Source organism: Gallinula chloropus (genome assembly GCF_964237585.1).
Source record: "Gallinula chloropus genome assembly, chromosome: Z".
Taxonomy (NCBI): Eukaryota; Metazoa; Chordata; class Aves; order Gruiformes; family Rallidae; genus Gallinula; species Gallinula chloropus.
In genome coordinates, this window is record NC_140089.1 from 24,786,072 (window position 1) to 24,804,833 (window position 18,762).

The 18,762-nt window shown below is 40.4% G+C and overlaps 1 protein-coding gene across 1 annotated transcript in view; it reads left to right on the forward strand.

Moving 5' to 3' along the window:
- PGGT1B (protein geranylgeranyltransferase type I subunit beta) overlaps window positions 1-18,762 on the forward strand; it is a 39,265-nt gene that overhangs the window by 9,354 nt on the left and 11,149 nt on the right. The window contains 3 exon segments of the mRNA XM_084277987.1: window positions 5,592-5,659; window positions 13,411-13,562; window positions 18,269-18,401. Coding sequence (XP_084134113.1) covers window positions 5,592-5,659; window positions 13,411-13,562; window positions 18,269-18,401 — 353 coding nt within the window.

The following is an 18,762-nucleotide window of genomic DNA, read 5'->3' on the forward strand; positions in this document are numbered from 1 at the left end:
ACACACCCGTGCTTCAGCTGTGGCGGAGCAGTGCCTGCCCAGCATTGGGGTTGTCTCTTTTCCCCTCTCTACACCCTTCTCTCCCAGCAGTTACAGCCAGGGGACACAGCAGGACAACTGACCCCCACCCACCTGAGGGATACTCTATACAGTCTGACACCATGTTCATTAGCAAAATCTTAGGGAAGGGAGGAGAAAGGGGGTGGGTGATGTTTGTGTTTCTGGCATTTGTTACCCTGAGTAACCCGTATGCATGCATCTGCCTGGCCAATGGCAAGCAGTGAATGTATTCCTCCTGTGCTCTGCTTGTGCCTGCAGCTTTTGCTTTGCCTATCAAAATGTCTCTGTCTCAGTCCATGAGGTTTCTCCCTTTTTCCCTGTTTTCTCACTGGCCCATGGGAGGTGGAAATGAGTGGGTAGCTGTGTGGGTGCTTAGCTGCTGGTGGGGGTCAGCCCACCACAGCAGCACAAAGCAGAACTTGTTGGAAGATTCACAGTTTGGTGGTTTAGGATAGCTCTTATGTAGAGTCTCACAATATACTGTGATAGTTTCAGGTAACATGTTGGTATTTACTGGTATGTGATATGTCTGTTGGCTCATGAAAGCTTCGGTTCAGAGGTTTGTAGCCTTTGAAATTTTTATGTGAAGTTAAAACTCACAAATGCAAAGTGGTCAGGTCTTGATCTCACTAAGAAAGCAAATACACTGTGTGAGCCTAACTGAAATGCACTAAAGGAAGGTAAAGATTAAGGTCTCACAGGAAAGGTTGCATCCTTCTGTGGGTTTGTTGCAATCTTGATTCAAACAAATAAGATCTTTCAGGTGCGGTAATTTCACCTCAAGTGTTTTAGAGACTGACTCAATACCAGTTCTAATTAGGAGGGAATGGCATGTCACACACACAAGCTGACCCTCACACAGTCACCTACCATCCTTAGCTGAATGCTTTGTCTCATTGCAGTCCTCTGCTTATTCGAAGGGCCTGCTGTCTTCTGTAACGTTTGCAAAATAATTCGGCTTTATATTCTGTAGGATTTGGCTATTGTTACTTTTCCTTCACTTCTAGTAAATGCTCTGCTTAGGTGCATGGCCAATATATGTTTTTGTTTTGTGTGTTCACTGCAGAAAGATCTATCTGTGATTCCTTTTAGAAAGAAGTTGAAATTCTTTTTAAAAAAAAATTTTTCTTTTAATTTTGAGGGCAGTGGTGCTCCTTTACACGCCTTATCACAAATTATACATATTTAGACTAAGACACGCTTTTTTAAGCGTTAGTGACATGCAAGAAGGGTTGACAAAAGACCCCTTTTCAGCTGCTTGTTTTTTTAAGGTTCCTGTGTCAGATCTTTACTGGTTTGTTCTCTGATAAAGCAGTCCCTAGAGAGAATTCCACATTTATTTAACTGTCTTGAAGTGCAGCTATTAGCAGTATAAGAAATATGTATCCCAGTTCCTGGCAGGTCACATTTAAAAAGCAGGCCAGCACTTCTGACAGGCGGTGAATCCTGAGCCCTCTACTCAAGCAGTCTAATTACAAACAGACGGTAGAGGCACACTCCTTGGCCGTATTAATCCACCATCCTTCCCCAGAGCAACTCTAGCACTTGTTTGACCCTGCTTAAGAGCTGGTTTAGCTTGTCGAAGTGGCAGAAAAGCATGCATTTATTTACCTAAGAGAAGCTTAGCTTTGTATTGCATAGGTGACCTGTTTTGGCTGGGAGTGCTAGTGTCAGACCAGTAAGGGGCAGAGGAATAGAGAGATTGTATTTTTGGCAGCTTCGCTGGCTTTGCTGTACTAAGAAATGCCACCAAAAGGAGAGCTGAGGCATGTTTCATTTGTGAGTCTGAACCCCCCATTACCCATGCATAGCAGGCCAAAAAACATTGCTCTCTTATCAGGGACCTTTCTCTTCTGCCAGAGTCTAAATTTAGATTTGTAACAATGCTTCTTTCTTCTTTGCTGCTTTCTTCTTTGCTTCTTTCTTCTTTGCTTCTTTTTCCTTTGTATCAATACTGAACAAACAAAGAATAAAATGTTAACTGTTTCTGGGATCATTGTTACATATGAGTTTTCTGATTAAGAGTTTCTCAAGCAGATACACGAATTTTCCTCCAACATAATCTTCTTTAGTGGCTACATTAACGTATTTACCTAGCTGTATAATGGACTTCCATTTTAGAGAATGCAGCTTCACATTTTATGACACATTCTAGTGCTTCGATTTATAAGAATAATTATTTTCTTAGCCCTAGTTCAGTAAGAATTGCTTATGCTTAATTTTGTCTGGATGTACTGACTGTGTTAGCCTGTGTTAAAACTGTGACACATATATATATATATATATATATCAAGATTTTAACAGTGTATGTAGGCTTGTTTCTGTACTTCACAAAATGAGAAAAGCCTTGGAATCGGAGGAATGCATAGGTACCCTGAGTGGGAAGAAATAGTGGTAACAGTTACCAAGCTTCCCATGTGAGACAAACCTTAAACAACAAAAATGTCCCATCTGTAACAAAAGAGCTTGCAGGATAAGCCGTGAGTGGTCATCACTTGGAGCTGTATTACAAAGTCTAAGGAGTTTCTGGCCTGCACGCAGGTAAGTAATGAGGTTTCTTCATGGGCAGGTCTCAGCTCGTGGTTTAAGCCTGGAATCGTTTGCTTTGGGAAGAGGGTAAATTTTCTCCAGCTCTGTTGTCGAATGTGAAAAGCTTTTCCTGGGTGTGTTCTGCTCAGCGTGCAGTAGTCGGGCAGCGACTGCCGCAGCGTTTCAGCGGGCGCTGCTGTCCCTGGGGCGCCTGCGGGAAGCGGTAGCTGCGCCTCCTCACTGGGTGAGCGAGCAGGAGGTGGTACCACCGCTGCACAGCGCCGAACCGGTCCGTTTGCAGGGGGAACTAAACTGCGATGATGTGTTTCGTTTCTAGTTCTTTTGCTCATTCTGGCAGGCAGGATTTGGTTCAGGAGGGTAGGCAAGGGTTTGATTGGCACTCCTTAGCTATCATGTCAGGTACTGTGCAAATACTTTAAGACATTAAAGCGAACTTCACAGAAGTTGAGGTGATGTGCATAAATTGAAAGATGGTGTTTTTTCCCTAATTCCCCTTCGGTTCTCATTTGGGTTTGGATGTGTATATTCACAGGAAGCTAAAAAAAACCACTTTTGAGACATGATGACAGTGTGCCAGAGTCTGCTGGTTAGAAATGAGCTGTTTTCACTTCCTGTTTTAACACTTCCTGTACCAGCTCAGCATTCCTTTTTTTAATTCAACCTGAAATTTACCAGTTCACTTGTAAAGCTGAAGCCCTAGGAAGCACCTATTGCATACACAGTAATGAGAAAGTGGTTTTGTTTGGAGGAAGGAATAAATTGCCCTTCAATGGTTATGCAGGTGTCAGGGCATTGTAGAGCCACACTGTTCTTTTATTTCTTCTATGAGCCAGCCAGTGTGTAAAGTCTAGGGTGGGAGATCAGAAGTCACGGACATGATGAATCAAAATAGATCTTAAACCAATCATAGCAACACAGTTAGAAATCCAGTGCTGATTTTTAGTTGGCAGCAGTTCAGTAGTATAGAAAAGTTTTAAAATACTACACAAAAATCGAAGAGCTAAAGGAATTATAGATCCTGATTTCATTAATGTACTTAATTTTTAATCTCTTTCATAGTAGCTGTCAAGTCAGAAGCCAGTTGAAGTGACCCACTAACAGCACACTGCACCTGGGTTTCAAACTGCCATTTCTGCCTTGATAAGGAATTACAAGCTGCAGTCTAAAAGAGATCAGTCCTCCTGGGATTAATCCTTCCATCTAGCAACTAGCAGCAGAGTTCTGCTCAACTGCTGAGCTACCCTAATCGTTGCATGTTTTCATTTGCAGCAGGCAAGATCAGCTGTGTGCTGCAGCCTAGCAGCTGTTTCCTGGGTGAAGGATTTCCACATCAGAGCTGTCTCAAAGTGAATTTTGTAGTTAACTGCAACACTTAAGGAAAATGTTCATTTTTACTGAAAATGGGCCAAATGAACGGTGATTTTTCCACAAGGTCACCTAGGAAATACAGTATTTAAGAGTTTAAGGTTCTGGTTTTCCTCTTACTGATTTATTCACATTCTGTCACTTGTTGAATTCTGATGCTTTTGGGCAGTGCCCTTCTGCACCTTAAATTAGTCTTTAAGAATAAAATCTATTGTGTTTTCTAGAACTTGTTTCAACACGAAATACAAGTCTTTGACCCCAGGAGCTAACAGACAAATATTCTCTGCTGAGATGATTTAGATTATAACAAATTAAATTAATTAGACATATTTTTTTGTCTACAAATACAGATACTCCTGTTTTCTCTTTGTGGCTATGACTATAGCATACCTTTTTTTTTTTTGCAGGCTTAAATGACCTTCACTACACCTCTAAAGTCATTAATAAGTACTTCTAGTTGAAACCAGGACGAAGTGGAGAATTGCAGTTGTGGGGTGGTTTTTTTTTTTCTATTAAATAATGGTTCACTCCATGTAAATTAGATGGAAAGACTTGTCTGGTAGAGAAATTGCATGGTGTAACCATGCTGAAGTAATTAGACTGATAGAAACTTCTTGGTTAAACATTACATACATGCAAAATTTAATTATAATTAGCAGCTAATATGCTGATACATTACACCAAAACTGGTAGACCACATTGCATGGTCATATTTTTAGGACTTCCAGCTTTTTAGTTCTTGTTATTTGTTTAGCCTGGTGCAATTTTCTCTAATGTACATGAGGATTTTTAGAGTGTGGTGGAGAGAATTTAAGAACAGCAAAGTGCCACTGAATTATGACACTTGTTAGACTTACACTTTCAGGGATGGTGGAGTGAAATAATTGAGTTTTTGCCATGCAGAAGGAGTTTTGAGCCCTGCAAACCTGTACTTGGCTTTAGGCAGTGTGTGGCACATTTCTCTGTACTGCCTGCTCAGGTGCTAGGACACATTTGAAACAAATTTTGTTGAATCACTAACAGAAATGCTTGATCACTATTCTTGTAGCTGTGCTTTGGGTGAGAGAATGGCTCAAATGGTTAAAAATGTGCCATTCACAGGACATCATTGTAGCTATATCATTCTCACCCTATTGAGTTAGCTTAAAACTGCTAACAGTTTGTTTATCCTTGTACATTGCAAAGTATCTCAAAACAGCTCTGCTGGGGAACAGAAGGCATTGCCAGGCCAGAATCCAGAGAGGGGAAAAAAAATCTGTTAACTGGGCACTTTTCCAGGGGATCTTTTATTTTGTCTGTGAGCATGGAAAACAATTCTGTGCTGGTTTGAATACTGTATTTCCACCACATCAAAGAAAACACCTGTTGTTTTGTCATTATAGCAGGATCTTTTCTAGTAGCTTTCTTTGGTTTGCTTTTTCTGTTAATTGGAATGATAACAAACTGAGGTTGGGAACATGCTGAAAGACATGTGGAAACTCTAGTCATGCTGTCAATAGTGTTGAACTACCAGGTCTTGACCTGGACTAGAGAATTATGTTTATAATTAGTGTCTCAGTAAAACGAGTTAGTTGAGTATTCTTTTTTTTCTCCTTTTTTTTTTTTTATCTTTCCAGAGTCAAACTTGATTCACTGTGGCTTCAGAGGGTCTTCATATTTAGGAATGCCGTTCAATCCCTCCAAGGTCAGTTGTCTGTGTGTGTGTGTGTGAGAATAATTTCAGTTAGGCAATACATGATCTTATGTCTTTTGTATAATAGTAACTGCATGGTTATAGAATATTGAAAGGAGGGATTTTTGCACTGTTAATAAAATGTTTGCATTGCTTTTAAGAAACAGCTGTAAGAAACATACTGAAATGGTACTGCTTGACTTGCCAGGACGGTGAAGAAATTGAGCTGTAAATTGGGGCTCTTCCTCTTCTCTGATCTGTGCTGAAGTAGACAACTCAAGAACTGTCAACTAGTAAAGAAGGAATAGCTCCATATTAAATGGTGCAGCACTTGCTGTTTCTCAGTGTTCATCTTCCTGTGAGAAAACATGTATCTGATTGTCTGGTATCCAGTCAGACATAAGCAAGGCTCTGGTCATTCCTGTCTGTTGTGACTGTAAGAGAGGATGCTTTAACTCCATGAAACTGAAATCCAAGAAAGTTATATCTGTATACAAAAAGAAGTGCCATTAATAAGAGAGGGAAAAGTCGTTTAGCAGAGGCTGCTAGAGATGGTACAGAAAGTCTTATACAGTTGGAAGAGGGAAGTAGAGGCTGGTGTGCAAGAAGGACTGTGAAAGAAGTACAGTAGTTCCATCCTGTGTTTGAGAGCAAACAGTTAAATCTCACTAAACAGTGGATGAACAATCTGGAAGAGCAGTAAATTATCACCAGAATTTGATTTTTGTAGTGGAGAGATAGCAAGATTTTAAATGTAAATGAAGAAAGAATCTTGGGAACTGACATTGAAAGCAAGAATGCACATCTGATATGCTAGTGACTGTAGATGAGTGTTAAAATCTGTGAATCTAAGTATCAAGGTAGTACAGCAGCCCGTTTTGGCCTTTTTTCATTTACTCCTAACAACTTAACTTTGTTTCTGAATAACTTGAGGGATTGTTAGTCTGTGTTGGAGTAATAACTGTATATGCCTCTTTGCATAGCAAGTCAGCCAAGTCCTCATGGCAGTAGTATTCAAATGTTATACTTTCTAACAAGAAAGATGTAATTGTGAAGAGAGGGGTTTTACATTTCTACAGTGGGTGCTACTTGATAGGCAAGGTAACTTGCTTTTTGGTTTGCCTTTGTATTTGTCCTGTATTACACTACAGATGATGCCAGCAGTGAGCTCAGACTGTAGTAGCAAGATGAATTCATCATCTTTTTTTAATTGGAATTCATCTCAGTGGCAATCCCACCATCTTGAAGGAAATCCCACTGATCTTGAAGGAAAAAAGGAAAACTTCTGCTTAAAGCCTAAACCAATTTGTTATCTCTAGTGGTGACTCACTGGGATACTTTGTTAAAAATAATAGTAGAAGGTAATTTCAGTATATATGTGTAAGAAAAAGACTGGGTTTACTCAGAAGGAAGATGACTGTATTTGGTAGGTTACCTGAAGAAGTTGTCATGCTGTTGTTGTGACATAGCAACATTACAAAAGGAATAAAGACATAATTTTACCAAACAGCTCTTGAGGATGTAGCAATCATGTTTCCTCAAAGGTTTGGGTTAGTGCCATGCACTATATAGTACATGAAATCAGTGCTTGCTTTTCAGAACCTCTTTCAAATCCTCCCCAGTGTATGAAGCTTGAAGACAAGAATTCTGAGATCGTGTCAAAGTCCCTGAAGACAAAAAGTCTGTAACATTGAGAAGTGTCATCATCCCTTCTGAACACTTCTGGGTGTGCTCAGTTAATTTAACTCTCAACTTCTAATAGTACATACTGCATACTTAACTACTCTCTTCTGAGGAAATATGTTGTGGCCCATCAGTGTCTGGTAATGTGTTAGGCAATCTGCAAAAGGAGCAAAGGAGTGGAATCATAAAACGTGTGGAAATCAGTTACAAGGTCATCATCTCAAGAAAACTGTTTACAGATGGATGAGCTTTTTTTTTAATTCAAGCATTGCAATACTTTTCTCATTGCATCTGCATCACAAGGGTCAGATCTTGCTTGATTTATCAGCATACAAAGGTTTAAAATATTTCCAGAATTGTTGCCCTAAAAGGTTCTGAAATAACTGAAATAACTTTCTGATACATTTAAGTCATTGTAATTTATCTTTATTCATAATTTAAAAAGTCTTATTAATTCTGTGTCTTGAAAATTAATTTTTTTAAAAGCCTGTAAGCATTTTGGATTTGTATTAACAGTTATTATTTATTATATACCACTACATTGATTTCATTCTAGAACTCTGGGAATGCACCATACTGGAGATAGCCAAATCTCTTCTGTCACTAGCAACTCTTCAAAATAATATAAAAACAGGCAAAGGTTATGTTAGAGTGCCCAGCTTCACTAAATGTTACCCGGATAGCACATCTGGTTTTGGTTTGGCATTTTTGGTTGGTTTTTGTTACCCTTTCAGTGTTTGATGGTAGTGTCAATCCAGCTTTTTTGGGACTGTAGCAAAAGTGAAGCAAAACCAACCCACCTCACACAGCTTTAACAAACCTTAACAGTCTTAATCTTAAAAAAAAAAAGTAAACTTAAACTTAAAAGTTCTGCTTCTGTCACTGAGTTTAAATATGAACAATTTAAAATTAGGTAACAGTTATTTTCTGAAATGGCAGCAGGTTCTGCAGTCCCTGTGATGAGGTGTTACTGGAGTTTAAATTAGTTTTTTAATTTAGAGGTGAATAGTCTCCTTTGAGTTTCAGAAGGACCTAGATCTTTTCAATCTCTTTCGTGCATCGCAAATCAGTTCTAGGGGCTAGGTTGAAAGACAGTGCCTGAAACTTCTATAGAAGGTGGAGGTAAACAACATATGCTTTCACTTAGGGAAGGAAGATCTGCTTTGTGTTCCTGACACACATTCCATTTTCTCAAGGGTGAAGCGAGCCCTGTTTGTAACATCGATGCAGGATGTGATAAGAAAGTTTTTCTGAGAGAGGGGCTCTGCCTGTGTAGAACTGTGTTTAGTAGCATTCTTTAGTAGTGTTTGGAGAGATCCTGCTCGTGCTCTTTAGCAGAGAGAGAGTTTCTTAGGCCTCTGTGCAATGGTCTTCAAGAGTTGTTGGTGAACATGCGTTATGGTTAAGTAGCTGTTCTGGATAATGTGGTAGGGAACATTATCATGTTATCCTACCAGATTAAAATGTTTGAAAGCTTCCTCTCACCTTGCATCTTTAAATGGTAATACTAATCTCTGCTCAGATTATGGAGACCATGGTGGTAATGCCTGTAGAGAGTAACTGTTTAATTTAGGAGCCAAGTGGATCCGTTTCCTGTGTGACCTACAAACTAATTCTCACTAAAGGTGAGGGGTTTAGAGAGAACAGGACCTGGATATATGTCCACTCTTGTCTTCTCAGAATATATCTGCACCTGGGCAGTAGTTCAGATCAGTGGAGAGGACTTAATGACAGCAGTTTAATGTGCTTGCTCCAGAAGAGCCAGAAGAATGAAACTGAACCAGGAGACAGGCTCTGAATGAATTTCTCCATTAGTGGACTGCATGGAGACAGACCAGGGCTGGCACAGGTTGTGAAATGCAGGTAGTGTGGGCATCGGCTGTTTTGCTTTCCAGACCTGCTCCTGTTGCATTTCTCCTTTGTGTAGATATAACCTTACTGATGTTAAGTGTGTATCTTCCAGTTGTTTGGTCTCCATTCTCGTTGGCAGTTTTTGAGATTTAACAGCTGTCACTCTTTAAGTAACTTCATTATGTTTATTTCCATGTCCTTTGCCCGTGAAGCCTGTGGTTTGAGGTGATGGCAGCAGTAGGGTGTTTTGTGCCTAAGCTGGAAGTTTGCTTAGTTGCTGCTGTTGCTTTGGTCTATAATATCTATGAGGCAGAAGCAGTTTTATGCCACTGGAAGTAGGCTTTGTTCATGGTACAGAACTTAAAAAGTAACTTGTTTTTACCATGCCTGAAGAAGTAAATTTTAAAAAGTCAGCTGCTTTGACTAGTGTTTTTGATACATTTTGGACAGACTTACAATCTCTGGATTACTTTGTCCTTTACAGCAAAGGCAATCTAGCAGCACTTCCTCCTACCATGCCAATTTTAGAGGTATTAGTAATTATGTAATGAAACATTTGACACTCACTATAACCTTTTTCATTTGGAGAAGCTATTCCCATCCTACTTTGGGATATCAAATGATGAAATTATAGAAAAATTATGAATGGTCCATTTTATTTTTAAAAATGTATTGTTTTCATGGGTGTGAAGGGGGTTTTTTGTCTGAAATGTCCAATTACTCTGATTGTTGTTTCCTCAAAGACATCCTGTTACTTGGTTTCAGGCTTTTTGCTGCGTTAGTGTTGAAATATATATTGGTGTGTATAGGTGCAATCACTGCACTCCCTGACAAACAGTCCCTCTCCCACTTTCCTGTAGGCGCCTTCAGGTACTGGAAGGCAGCTGGCGGGTCTCCCTGGAGCCTTCTCTTCTCCAGGCTGAGCAATCTCAACTCTACGTAAAGCAAACAATAGTGTCTTCTGCCTATACATGCAATCGGGGAGGTTATGACTGCCACCTGCTTCTGCCCTTGAACATCAAACAAACATTTAGGTACAAGTAATGCAAAGATGTTCAAGGGCAGATGGCCCTGAGGTGAAAGTGGGGAGTTTCAGATCAGATACCCTGTGAGGGTGGTGAGTCCCTGGCACAGGCTGCCCAGAGAAGCTGTGGCTGCCCCCTCCCTGGCAGTGTTCAAGGATGGGGCTTTGGGCAGCCTGGGCTGCTGAAGGTGTCCCTGCCCATGGCAGGGGATTGGAACTAAATGATCTTTGAGGCCCCTTCCACCTGAAACCATTCTGTGATCCTATGATGACCCAGATAGTGTAGTGATTGATACAGTTTCTTTGGGAAGAATGGTATTGTTTAGTTTCACCAGCATGCGGTGTATGTTCTTGTAACACTTCATCAGCAGCCTGGTTTTACTGCAGTGAGTAATACCGTAACAGAAATACCTGTATCCACTCACAAATATTGAAACATTTTTACCAGAGTTTTCAGGCAATATTCAATTAGCAGCTGTATAGAAAAGTACAGTTAAATCTTGTGAAATCAGAATTTTCCGTTACTTTATGTAAACATTCAGTGTAAAATTGAAGGAGAGTGTTGAGAACTACAGATGTCTTAGAAATATTTCCTGAATATTCAAACACATTTCTTGTAGTTAAAACTAGAGTTTTCATGACTGTGGTTTTAAAAAGCAAGTTCCTTGCTTAGTGAATGTAGTCTGAAAATAATATTTTCAAAGGTAAAGTCAAGCTGTTTCACTATACCTATTACTGTTCAGCTATTCATGATGTTACTGTTGATTTGGAGGTGAACTACCTGTAAAATGTGTAAATAGACCAGTGATGAGCAGTTAACATTGAATTTTTGAGGCCTTGGCATTTTCATTGTATTTATATGAAATGAGCAGAGGCATCTTCTTCTGTACCAGCCTGCTCCAGGTTATTCCAAATAGGGGAACCTAAAGTCTTTCTCTCTTTCCAGTTTAACTTCAACTATATAGATGTTTGTAAACTTTGTTTCCTTCATAGTTTCTGTCAGGAACTGAATTTTTTTAAGTAATTGGTCCTAATACTGGAGAACCTTTCCAGATATTTTTCATTGGCTGACATGATCTTGTATTTTGTTTGACAAATTATATGAGAAGCTTTAGCTACAGAGCTGGGACATTGAGAATCCTATTAGGGGAAGAACTGTTTAAAATTTGGCTCTTAAGAATAGAGACTTGCTGTGCTTAAAAGTAAATTTATTAATTATACTAAACTTAGTATCTTTTTTGTGTCAGGGCGAATATGTATCACCTTGTATGTCTGGATTTTTGTAGCAGAATTTTAGACTTGAATTTAAGTTGATGCTGCTTATAGTACGTTTTTTAGGGGGAGAATATTGTGAAAGGAAGATCTTTTTGTTCTGTTAAGAGTTAAAATGCCTAAAATTGGTATGATAGGCTAAGCTGCTCCTTCTGGGATTAGAGCCTGTTGTCTACTGAAGTTAGAAAAACTTCTTTCATGACTGTAGTAGGTTTTTTCCTAGATGCTTGAGGGCACGTCTGTCTGCCATCTGTAGGGTGCCAAATGGGGAAATCTGGGAGTGGAGCACCTCTCTTACAAGGAAAGGTTGAAAGAGCTGGGAATTTTCAGCCTAGAGAAGAGAAGGCTGAGAGGCATCTCATCAACATACATAAATCCCTGCAGGGAGGAACCAAGAGGTTGTAGCCAGCTCTTCTCAGTGGTGGCCAGCAACAGGAGCAGAGTTGATGGGCATGCACTGAAACAGGGGAGGTTGCCTCTGATCATCAGGAAATGCTTTTTCCCTGTGAGGGTGGCCAAGCACTGGCACAGGTCACCCAGAGATGTGGTGGGGTCTCCATCCTTGGAGATGCTCAAAAGCCACCTGACATGGTCCTGGGCACCTGGCTCTAGAGCTCCCTTCCCACCTCAGCCACTCTGTGGCTGTGTGTGTGTGTGACTGGGGGACACGCAGGGCTAGAGATGGTGATGGTGGCAGTAGTAGCTCAAAGGTAGGAGTGGGAGCTGTTGAGATTTGTGCCCTCTTACCAGCAGAGAGTCCAGGGCTGGAAATGAGGGGGAGGAGGTGCAGCTCTCAGCTTTCATCCCTTTATTTCCGTTCTCCATTGCATAGCAGGTACTTTTTCAGCTGCAGCCATTTTCAACTTGTTTTGTGCTTCCCTTTCCCAACTGTGTTTGATTCCCTAGAGTGGGAACAACGGTCCCTTGCTGCCTTGTGAGTAATAAGTATTTTTCTCACAGTTTCTTACTAGAAGCAAAGTTTCTTGGCTTTAGAAATAAGCATGATTTCCCTGAAAAATGCCACATACATATAGCAATCTTACTTAATGTGGTTTTATACTACTTTTTGCATGTATATTTAGGATTAATTGCAAAATGGCAATGACTGCTAACTAGGCAATAATCCCAGTTAAATGTGGTTTAAAAGCTTTTTGTCGGCTTTTGTCTTGATTTTAGAAGTTGTCTTCCAGTTGCTCCAAACTGAACCATCCCAGGTATCCAAATTCATCTTGTTACATGTGGTTTCTGTTGTCATGAATTGGTACAGTGCAGGATATGGCTAGAAAATATCAGGAGGAAAAACGTTCATTTTACCACAGCTTTATCAATCCCTCACCTGAGGGGGGGATTGTGTTGGTTGACCGTCATCATTTACCTCTAATTTCAGCTTTCCAGTTGATAATTTTTGCTATATAAATACTTCATTTAAGCTCTGATTATTGTTTTAGAAGAGCCGTGAAAGTTGATGAGAGGCATATTGCTTCAGTTGACAGAGAGATTACTCGTAATCTGTGACACTGCTTTCTACCTGCAGATCAGCAGATTGTAAAGACTTTGTGGGAAAGTCCTCCAGAGGTTTGACTGTTTAACAGTGCTTAGACAGCTGCCAGGAAGCTAGTGCACAGTAGTGGTGTGTCAGGATAAACTTAGGTACAATTGAGCACATCCCATGTTTTTTGCTTAACTCTTGTATAAATATCAGTCTTGGCAAAACGTTTTTCCAAAGCTTCATAGGGCCCAGCTGTTTACAAGGGCAGCAGAACTGCGCGAGGCCTTTGATCCAGAAAAGTTGAGTGGGATGCCTTCAGTTTAACAGCAGTGAGTGAAGGGAGAACTTTGTTTGCATCTTCATTATTTTTTTAAAGCAACTACTTGACTGTAATCTAAGGTTTTACGATGTTTCAATATCTTTTTTTCCCCCTCCTTTTTCTAGGGTCCGGGTATATGGCATCCTTACGACAGTGGGCACATAGCAATGACTTACACAGGTCTGTCATGTCTGGTTATTCTTGGAGATGATTTAAGTAGAGTAAATAAAGATGCCTTGCTGGCAGGACTGAGAGCTCTGCAGCTGGAGGATGGAAGGTAAAAGATACTTTATATTCTACAACTCTCTAGAAGGTTAATAGAAAACTCTTGTGTGAAATGAAACATAAGAAACATGGTTTTAATTAAAACAGTTATATATTTTATTTCTTTACAAAATACTTTGGTGAGTAGTAGGTATGAGTAACACAACACATCCCAGTTTACAGGATCAAACACTATTTTGTGTATACATGTACTTTCATATTGAAGAACGACAAGGTTTGCTTACACTTCTACGTATTATTAGTGGAAATTTTATGGATTCATTTATGTCTTGGGTACAGTAGCTTTTCTGCTCTGTCCTTCAGAAAAGCAAGGTTTTCAGTGTTCACGTTGCCTGATTTTTACAGGCCCCTGGAACACTGTTATTAGGATGTTTTCTGTGCGTTGTGGGAGGATGAGCTTTATTTAGTTTTGAGAGATTCAAGATACCACTATAAAGGATTAATTAGCCTATATATTACTTGTAATATGGGTATAGACTAAACTTCATTGTGTGATTTGTCCTTTTTGCATATATTTTTAATACATGGTATACACCTCTTGATCTTCTTTTGGTGGATTTTGTTTGATTTTAATGCAGGCTGAAGCTGGGAGCTACTAAAAACTTCTGCTAGGGCAAGTGATTTATCTTGTTTGTTAAGCCTTACTGAATGTCATTTTTGGACAAGTACCTTAAGAAATGCAGAATTACAGAAATGTTCCTGTAGAGTTATGTTTGACTTCATGATGAAATTGCTGCCACCAGTTAAGATTTGAGAAAGGTTTTGTTTTGGTCAAAGAGCTTTGTATCACCTAGATATCTTCTGTATTTAAAACATCATTTTTTAAACACTACCATTAAGATGCAGTGTTATATCTGGCTTTTAAAAAGAAAAACACAAAACACCAGAAAGCTCAAGATGGAAGCAGTGAATACGAACTATAGGACGTACAATTTTCTGTAACAACAGACTGACCTGTAATGGCCACACCTTAATGCATGCATGCAGATACATGCACACATGTGTCCGTTGATCTGCTGTAGTTTGCATTTTCTTCAGGCCTGTAGAAGTGCCTGTTACATTACTCTAAGCATTCTTATTATATACCAGGCTGGTTTTGTTGTTAAAGTATATCTGAAAGGAAGGAGCTGCTCCCAGCCCACTAATGTCTTGAAGTGGTTACTTGTCATCTTGCTTGATTATAGTAACAAGCTACATGCAGTTAACCTCTTCTACACGTTTGTAACACGTGTGGGTTTGACATACAGACTGGTAACTCTTACACATGATCCTGTGGTTCAGCGTGCCAAGTCATGCCTAGAGGGAGAGTGGTTTGCACGTCTTTGGTATAGAGTTGTTACTTCAGCAGAAGTCAGTTTCTAGTGTGAAAGACACTTTTGTGACTATGAAAAACACTCTCCCTGCACCAACAGAGGAGGATGTGAAAAAGCCAGGTCTTGAGGTAACATCTTAGAATCACGGAATCACGGAATGGTTAGGTCTGGGAGGTACCTTAAAGATCAAATTCCAACCCTCCTGCCATGGACAGGGACACCCTCCACTGCTCAGGCTGCCCAAAGCCCCTTCCAGCCTGGCCTTGAACACTGCCAGGGAGAGGGCAGCCACCACCTCCCTGGACAACCTGTGCCAGGGCCTCACCACCCTCACAGTGAAGGCTTTTTTCCTAATATGCAATCTAAATCTACCGCCTTCCAATTAAAAACCACTCCCCTTCATCCTGTCACTACATGCCCTTCTAAAGAGTCCCTCCCCAGCTTTCATGTAGGCCCCTTCAGGTACTTGAGGGATCCTGTAAGATCTCCCTGGAGCCGTCTCCAGGCTGAACAACCCCAACTCTCTCAGACTGTCTTTACACAAGAGATGCTCCAGCTTTCTAGTCATCTTTGTGGCCCTCCTCTGGACTTGCTCCAAGAGGTCCATGTCTTCCTTTTGTTGGGGACTCCAGAACTTGACATAGTATTCTAGGTGGGGGCCTCACAAGAGCAGAGGGGTAGGATCACCTCCCTCAACCTGCTGGCCACGCTCCTTTTGATGCAGCCCAGGATACAACTGGCCTTCTGGGCTGCAAGTGCTCATTGTCAGCTCATGTTGAGCTTCTCGTCCACCAGCAGGCCTGAGTCCTCTGCAGGGCTGCTCTCTGTCATATCATCTCCCAACCTGTATTGATGACGAGGATTGCCTCAACTCCAGTGAAGGACCTTGCATTTGGCCTTGTTGAACCTCATGAGGTTCACTTCTCCAGCTTGTCCACTTCCCTCTGGATGGCATCCTTCTGGCATGTCAGCTGTTCCACTCAGCTTGATGTCATCTGCAGACTTTCTGAGGGTGTCCTCAGCCTCACTGTCAATGTAATTGGTGAAAATATTAAATAAAACCAGTCCCAGTACAGACCTCTGAGGGACACTACTTGTCACAGGTCTCCATGTAGACTTTGAGCCATTGACGACTGCGCTCTGGATGTGACCATCCAACCAATTCCTTATCCACCAAACAGTCCACTCATCAAATCCATATCTCTCCAGTTTAGAGAGAAGGGTGCTGTGGCAGACTGTGTAAAAGGTTTTACAGAAGTCCAGATAGATGACATCCATTGCTTTTCCTGTGTCCATTGGTGCGGTCACCCCTTCATAAAAAGCCACTGAGTTGGTCAGGCAGGACTTGCCCTTGGTGAAGGGATGTCTCGAATCACCTCTCTGTCCTCCATGTGCCTCAACATAGCTTCTAGGAGGATCTGTTCCATGATCTTCCCAGGCCCAGAGGTGAGGCTGACAGGTTGGTAGTTCCTGAGGGTTGTCCTTTTAATCTCTTTTAAAAATGGACACAATGTTGCCCTTCTTCCCGTCAGCAGGGGCTTCCCCGGTGTGCCATGACTTTTTATACATGGTGGAGAGTGGCTTTTCAATGGCATCAGCCAATTCCATGAGGACTCTGGGATGCATCTCATCAGGTCCCATAGACTCAGATATGTTCAGGTTCTTCAGGTGGTCATGAACCCGATCTTCCCCTATAATGGGAGGGACTTTACCCACTTGTGCCCTATCTTGCTGCCCACTGACCCAGGGGGGGTGAGGAGAGCAAAGTCTGAGTCAAAGAAGTCTTATCTGAATGACAACAGCAAGTGAGCTGAATGAGGGAGACATTTTTCTGTTGTTACCCTAGTATATTTATGCTAGTCTTAATCATAGAATCGTTTTAAAAGACGCACATAAAGTAACAAAACTAAAGATAATTAAAATATATAATTAAGCTGTCTCTTTTTATATTATGAATAGATGCATATTTTAATTTTGATCTTGCCTTACCTGAACGTGATTTGAAGTCTTACAGGAAAGTAGGAGAGGGACTGTTCACCAGAGAGTGTTGTGATAGGACAAGGGGCAATGGCTTCAAGCGGAAAGAGAGTAGGTTTAGGTTAGACATTAGGAAGAAATTCTTTACTGTGAGGATGGTGAGGCCCTGGAAGAGGCTGTTTAGAGAGAGTATGGAAGCCCCATCCCTGGCAGTATTCAAGGCCAGGTTGGATGGGGCTTTGAGCAACCTGGTCTAGTGAAAGGTGTCCTTGCCTATGGCAGGGGGTTGGAACTAGATGATCTTTGAGGCCCCTTCCAACCCTAAGCATTCTGTGACTCAGTAATTCTCAGTATCTGCATAACAATGCATTTGTCAACTGCAGATGGGGCAAGATTGTAAAGCACCTTACTGGCAGATCGTAAGTGTCATGGTTTCCCAGAATGTCCTGTGCCATATCCAGAGAGCAACAGAATTAATCCCTAGCTCAGCAGCAAAGAGCAGGGTCTGGCACCACTGCAGTTAGGAGAGATGAAAGTTTCTTCCAGTAAATGTTGGAGGCTTTTGTATGCAAGAATATATCAGGGTACATAATTGAATTTCAGGGTGAAAGAGGGAGTGTCATAGTGCTGATCAGCATGCTTAAAAGGCTGTCATACCCTTTTCTTTCTTTTTTTAGAGATCTGTCAGAAGGACTTACGAAGATACTGTATTGTGCTGGCTTCTTGCAAATAGCTAATTCATAAAAATATTCTAACTAGCTTTTTGAACCAAATGGGGGCTTGACAGGCAGCAAATCACAGTATTAATCTTCATTATAAGTATCCCAGAGAGGACAGAATAATACCTTGGTAAGCCAGGTACACCACATTTAAAGTGTTCTTCGAGTTTGGAAAGGTTGTAGGCATAAGAAATAAAAAACTGCATCGGATATTATTTTCACCAGTACTAATAACAATTACATTTATACATACGTGATCCTAAAGTTGCAGTCAGTAAAGAAAGCCTTATGAGCTATGAAGTTTTCTAGGAAGGCAAAGAATTCCAGCAAGAATAGTAAATGTTGAAGTGAGTAACTTGCTCATCATTATAAACTGTGATAGGGAAAGAATGGAAGCAAGAACATCTTAGAATAATAAAGATCAGTGTCATTACATTGCTGGAAATAAAGTCACCTAGGCCCCTAAATGTTAATAATTCTATTTAAATTTTGCTTGTCTTGGTTAAAATCATATCTTCTAAAGAGAAAATCTGGCATATGTTATATTTAGGTTATATTTATGTGAATACTGTAAATAGAAATAACTAATTTTGAAAGGAAAAGTCACAGAATTCCTTAAGCCACTTTTCATATTTTCTGATATGCCTGGCTGTATAGTGTCTAATGACAGAAGCTTTTTTTTCTTCTAGTTTCTGTGCGGTGCTGGAAGGAAGCGAGAATGACATGAGGTTCGTGTACTGTGCTTCCTGCATCTGCTACATGCTCGATAACTGGTCAGGCATGGATATGAAAAAAGCAATAGACTACATTAGAAGAAGTATGGTGAGTATTCCTGGTGTTATTTCTTAGTACATTTTAAAGTCACTAGCTTTATTTCTTGAGACTAAAGATATCTCCATCCAGATCGAAGTATTCTGGTAATTTCTGTTCCTACTTTAGTGAGTTAAAAATTAAAAAGTACATTGGTTTTTTTGCATTTGTATTCTCATTGTAATGTGTGTACTAGCCAGATACACACCAAATAAAATTATGTTGGCTGCAAATTGAATCTGATCTTTTTTCTTTAAAATGTAATTTAAAATCAAAAGCAAGTGTTTAGAAAATTTGGCCTGATGTTCCTGTAGCTTAGAAAAAGAGCATAAATAAAACACTGCATCAATAAAATATCAAATTTCAATAAGCT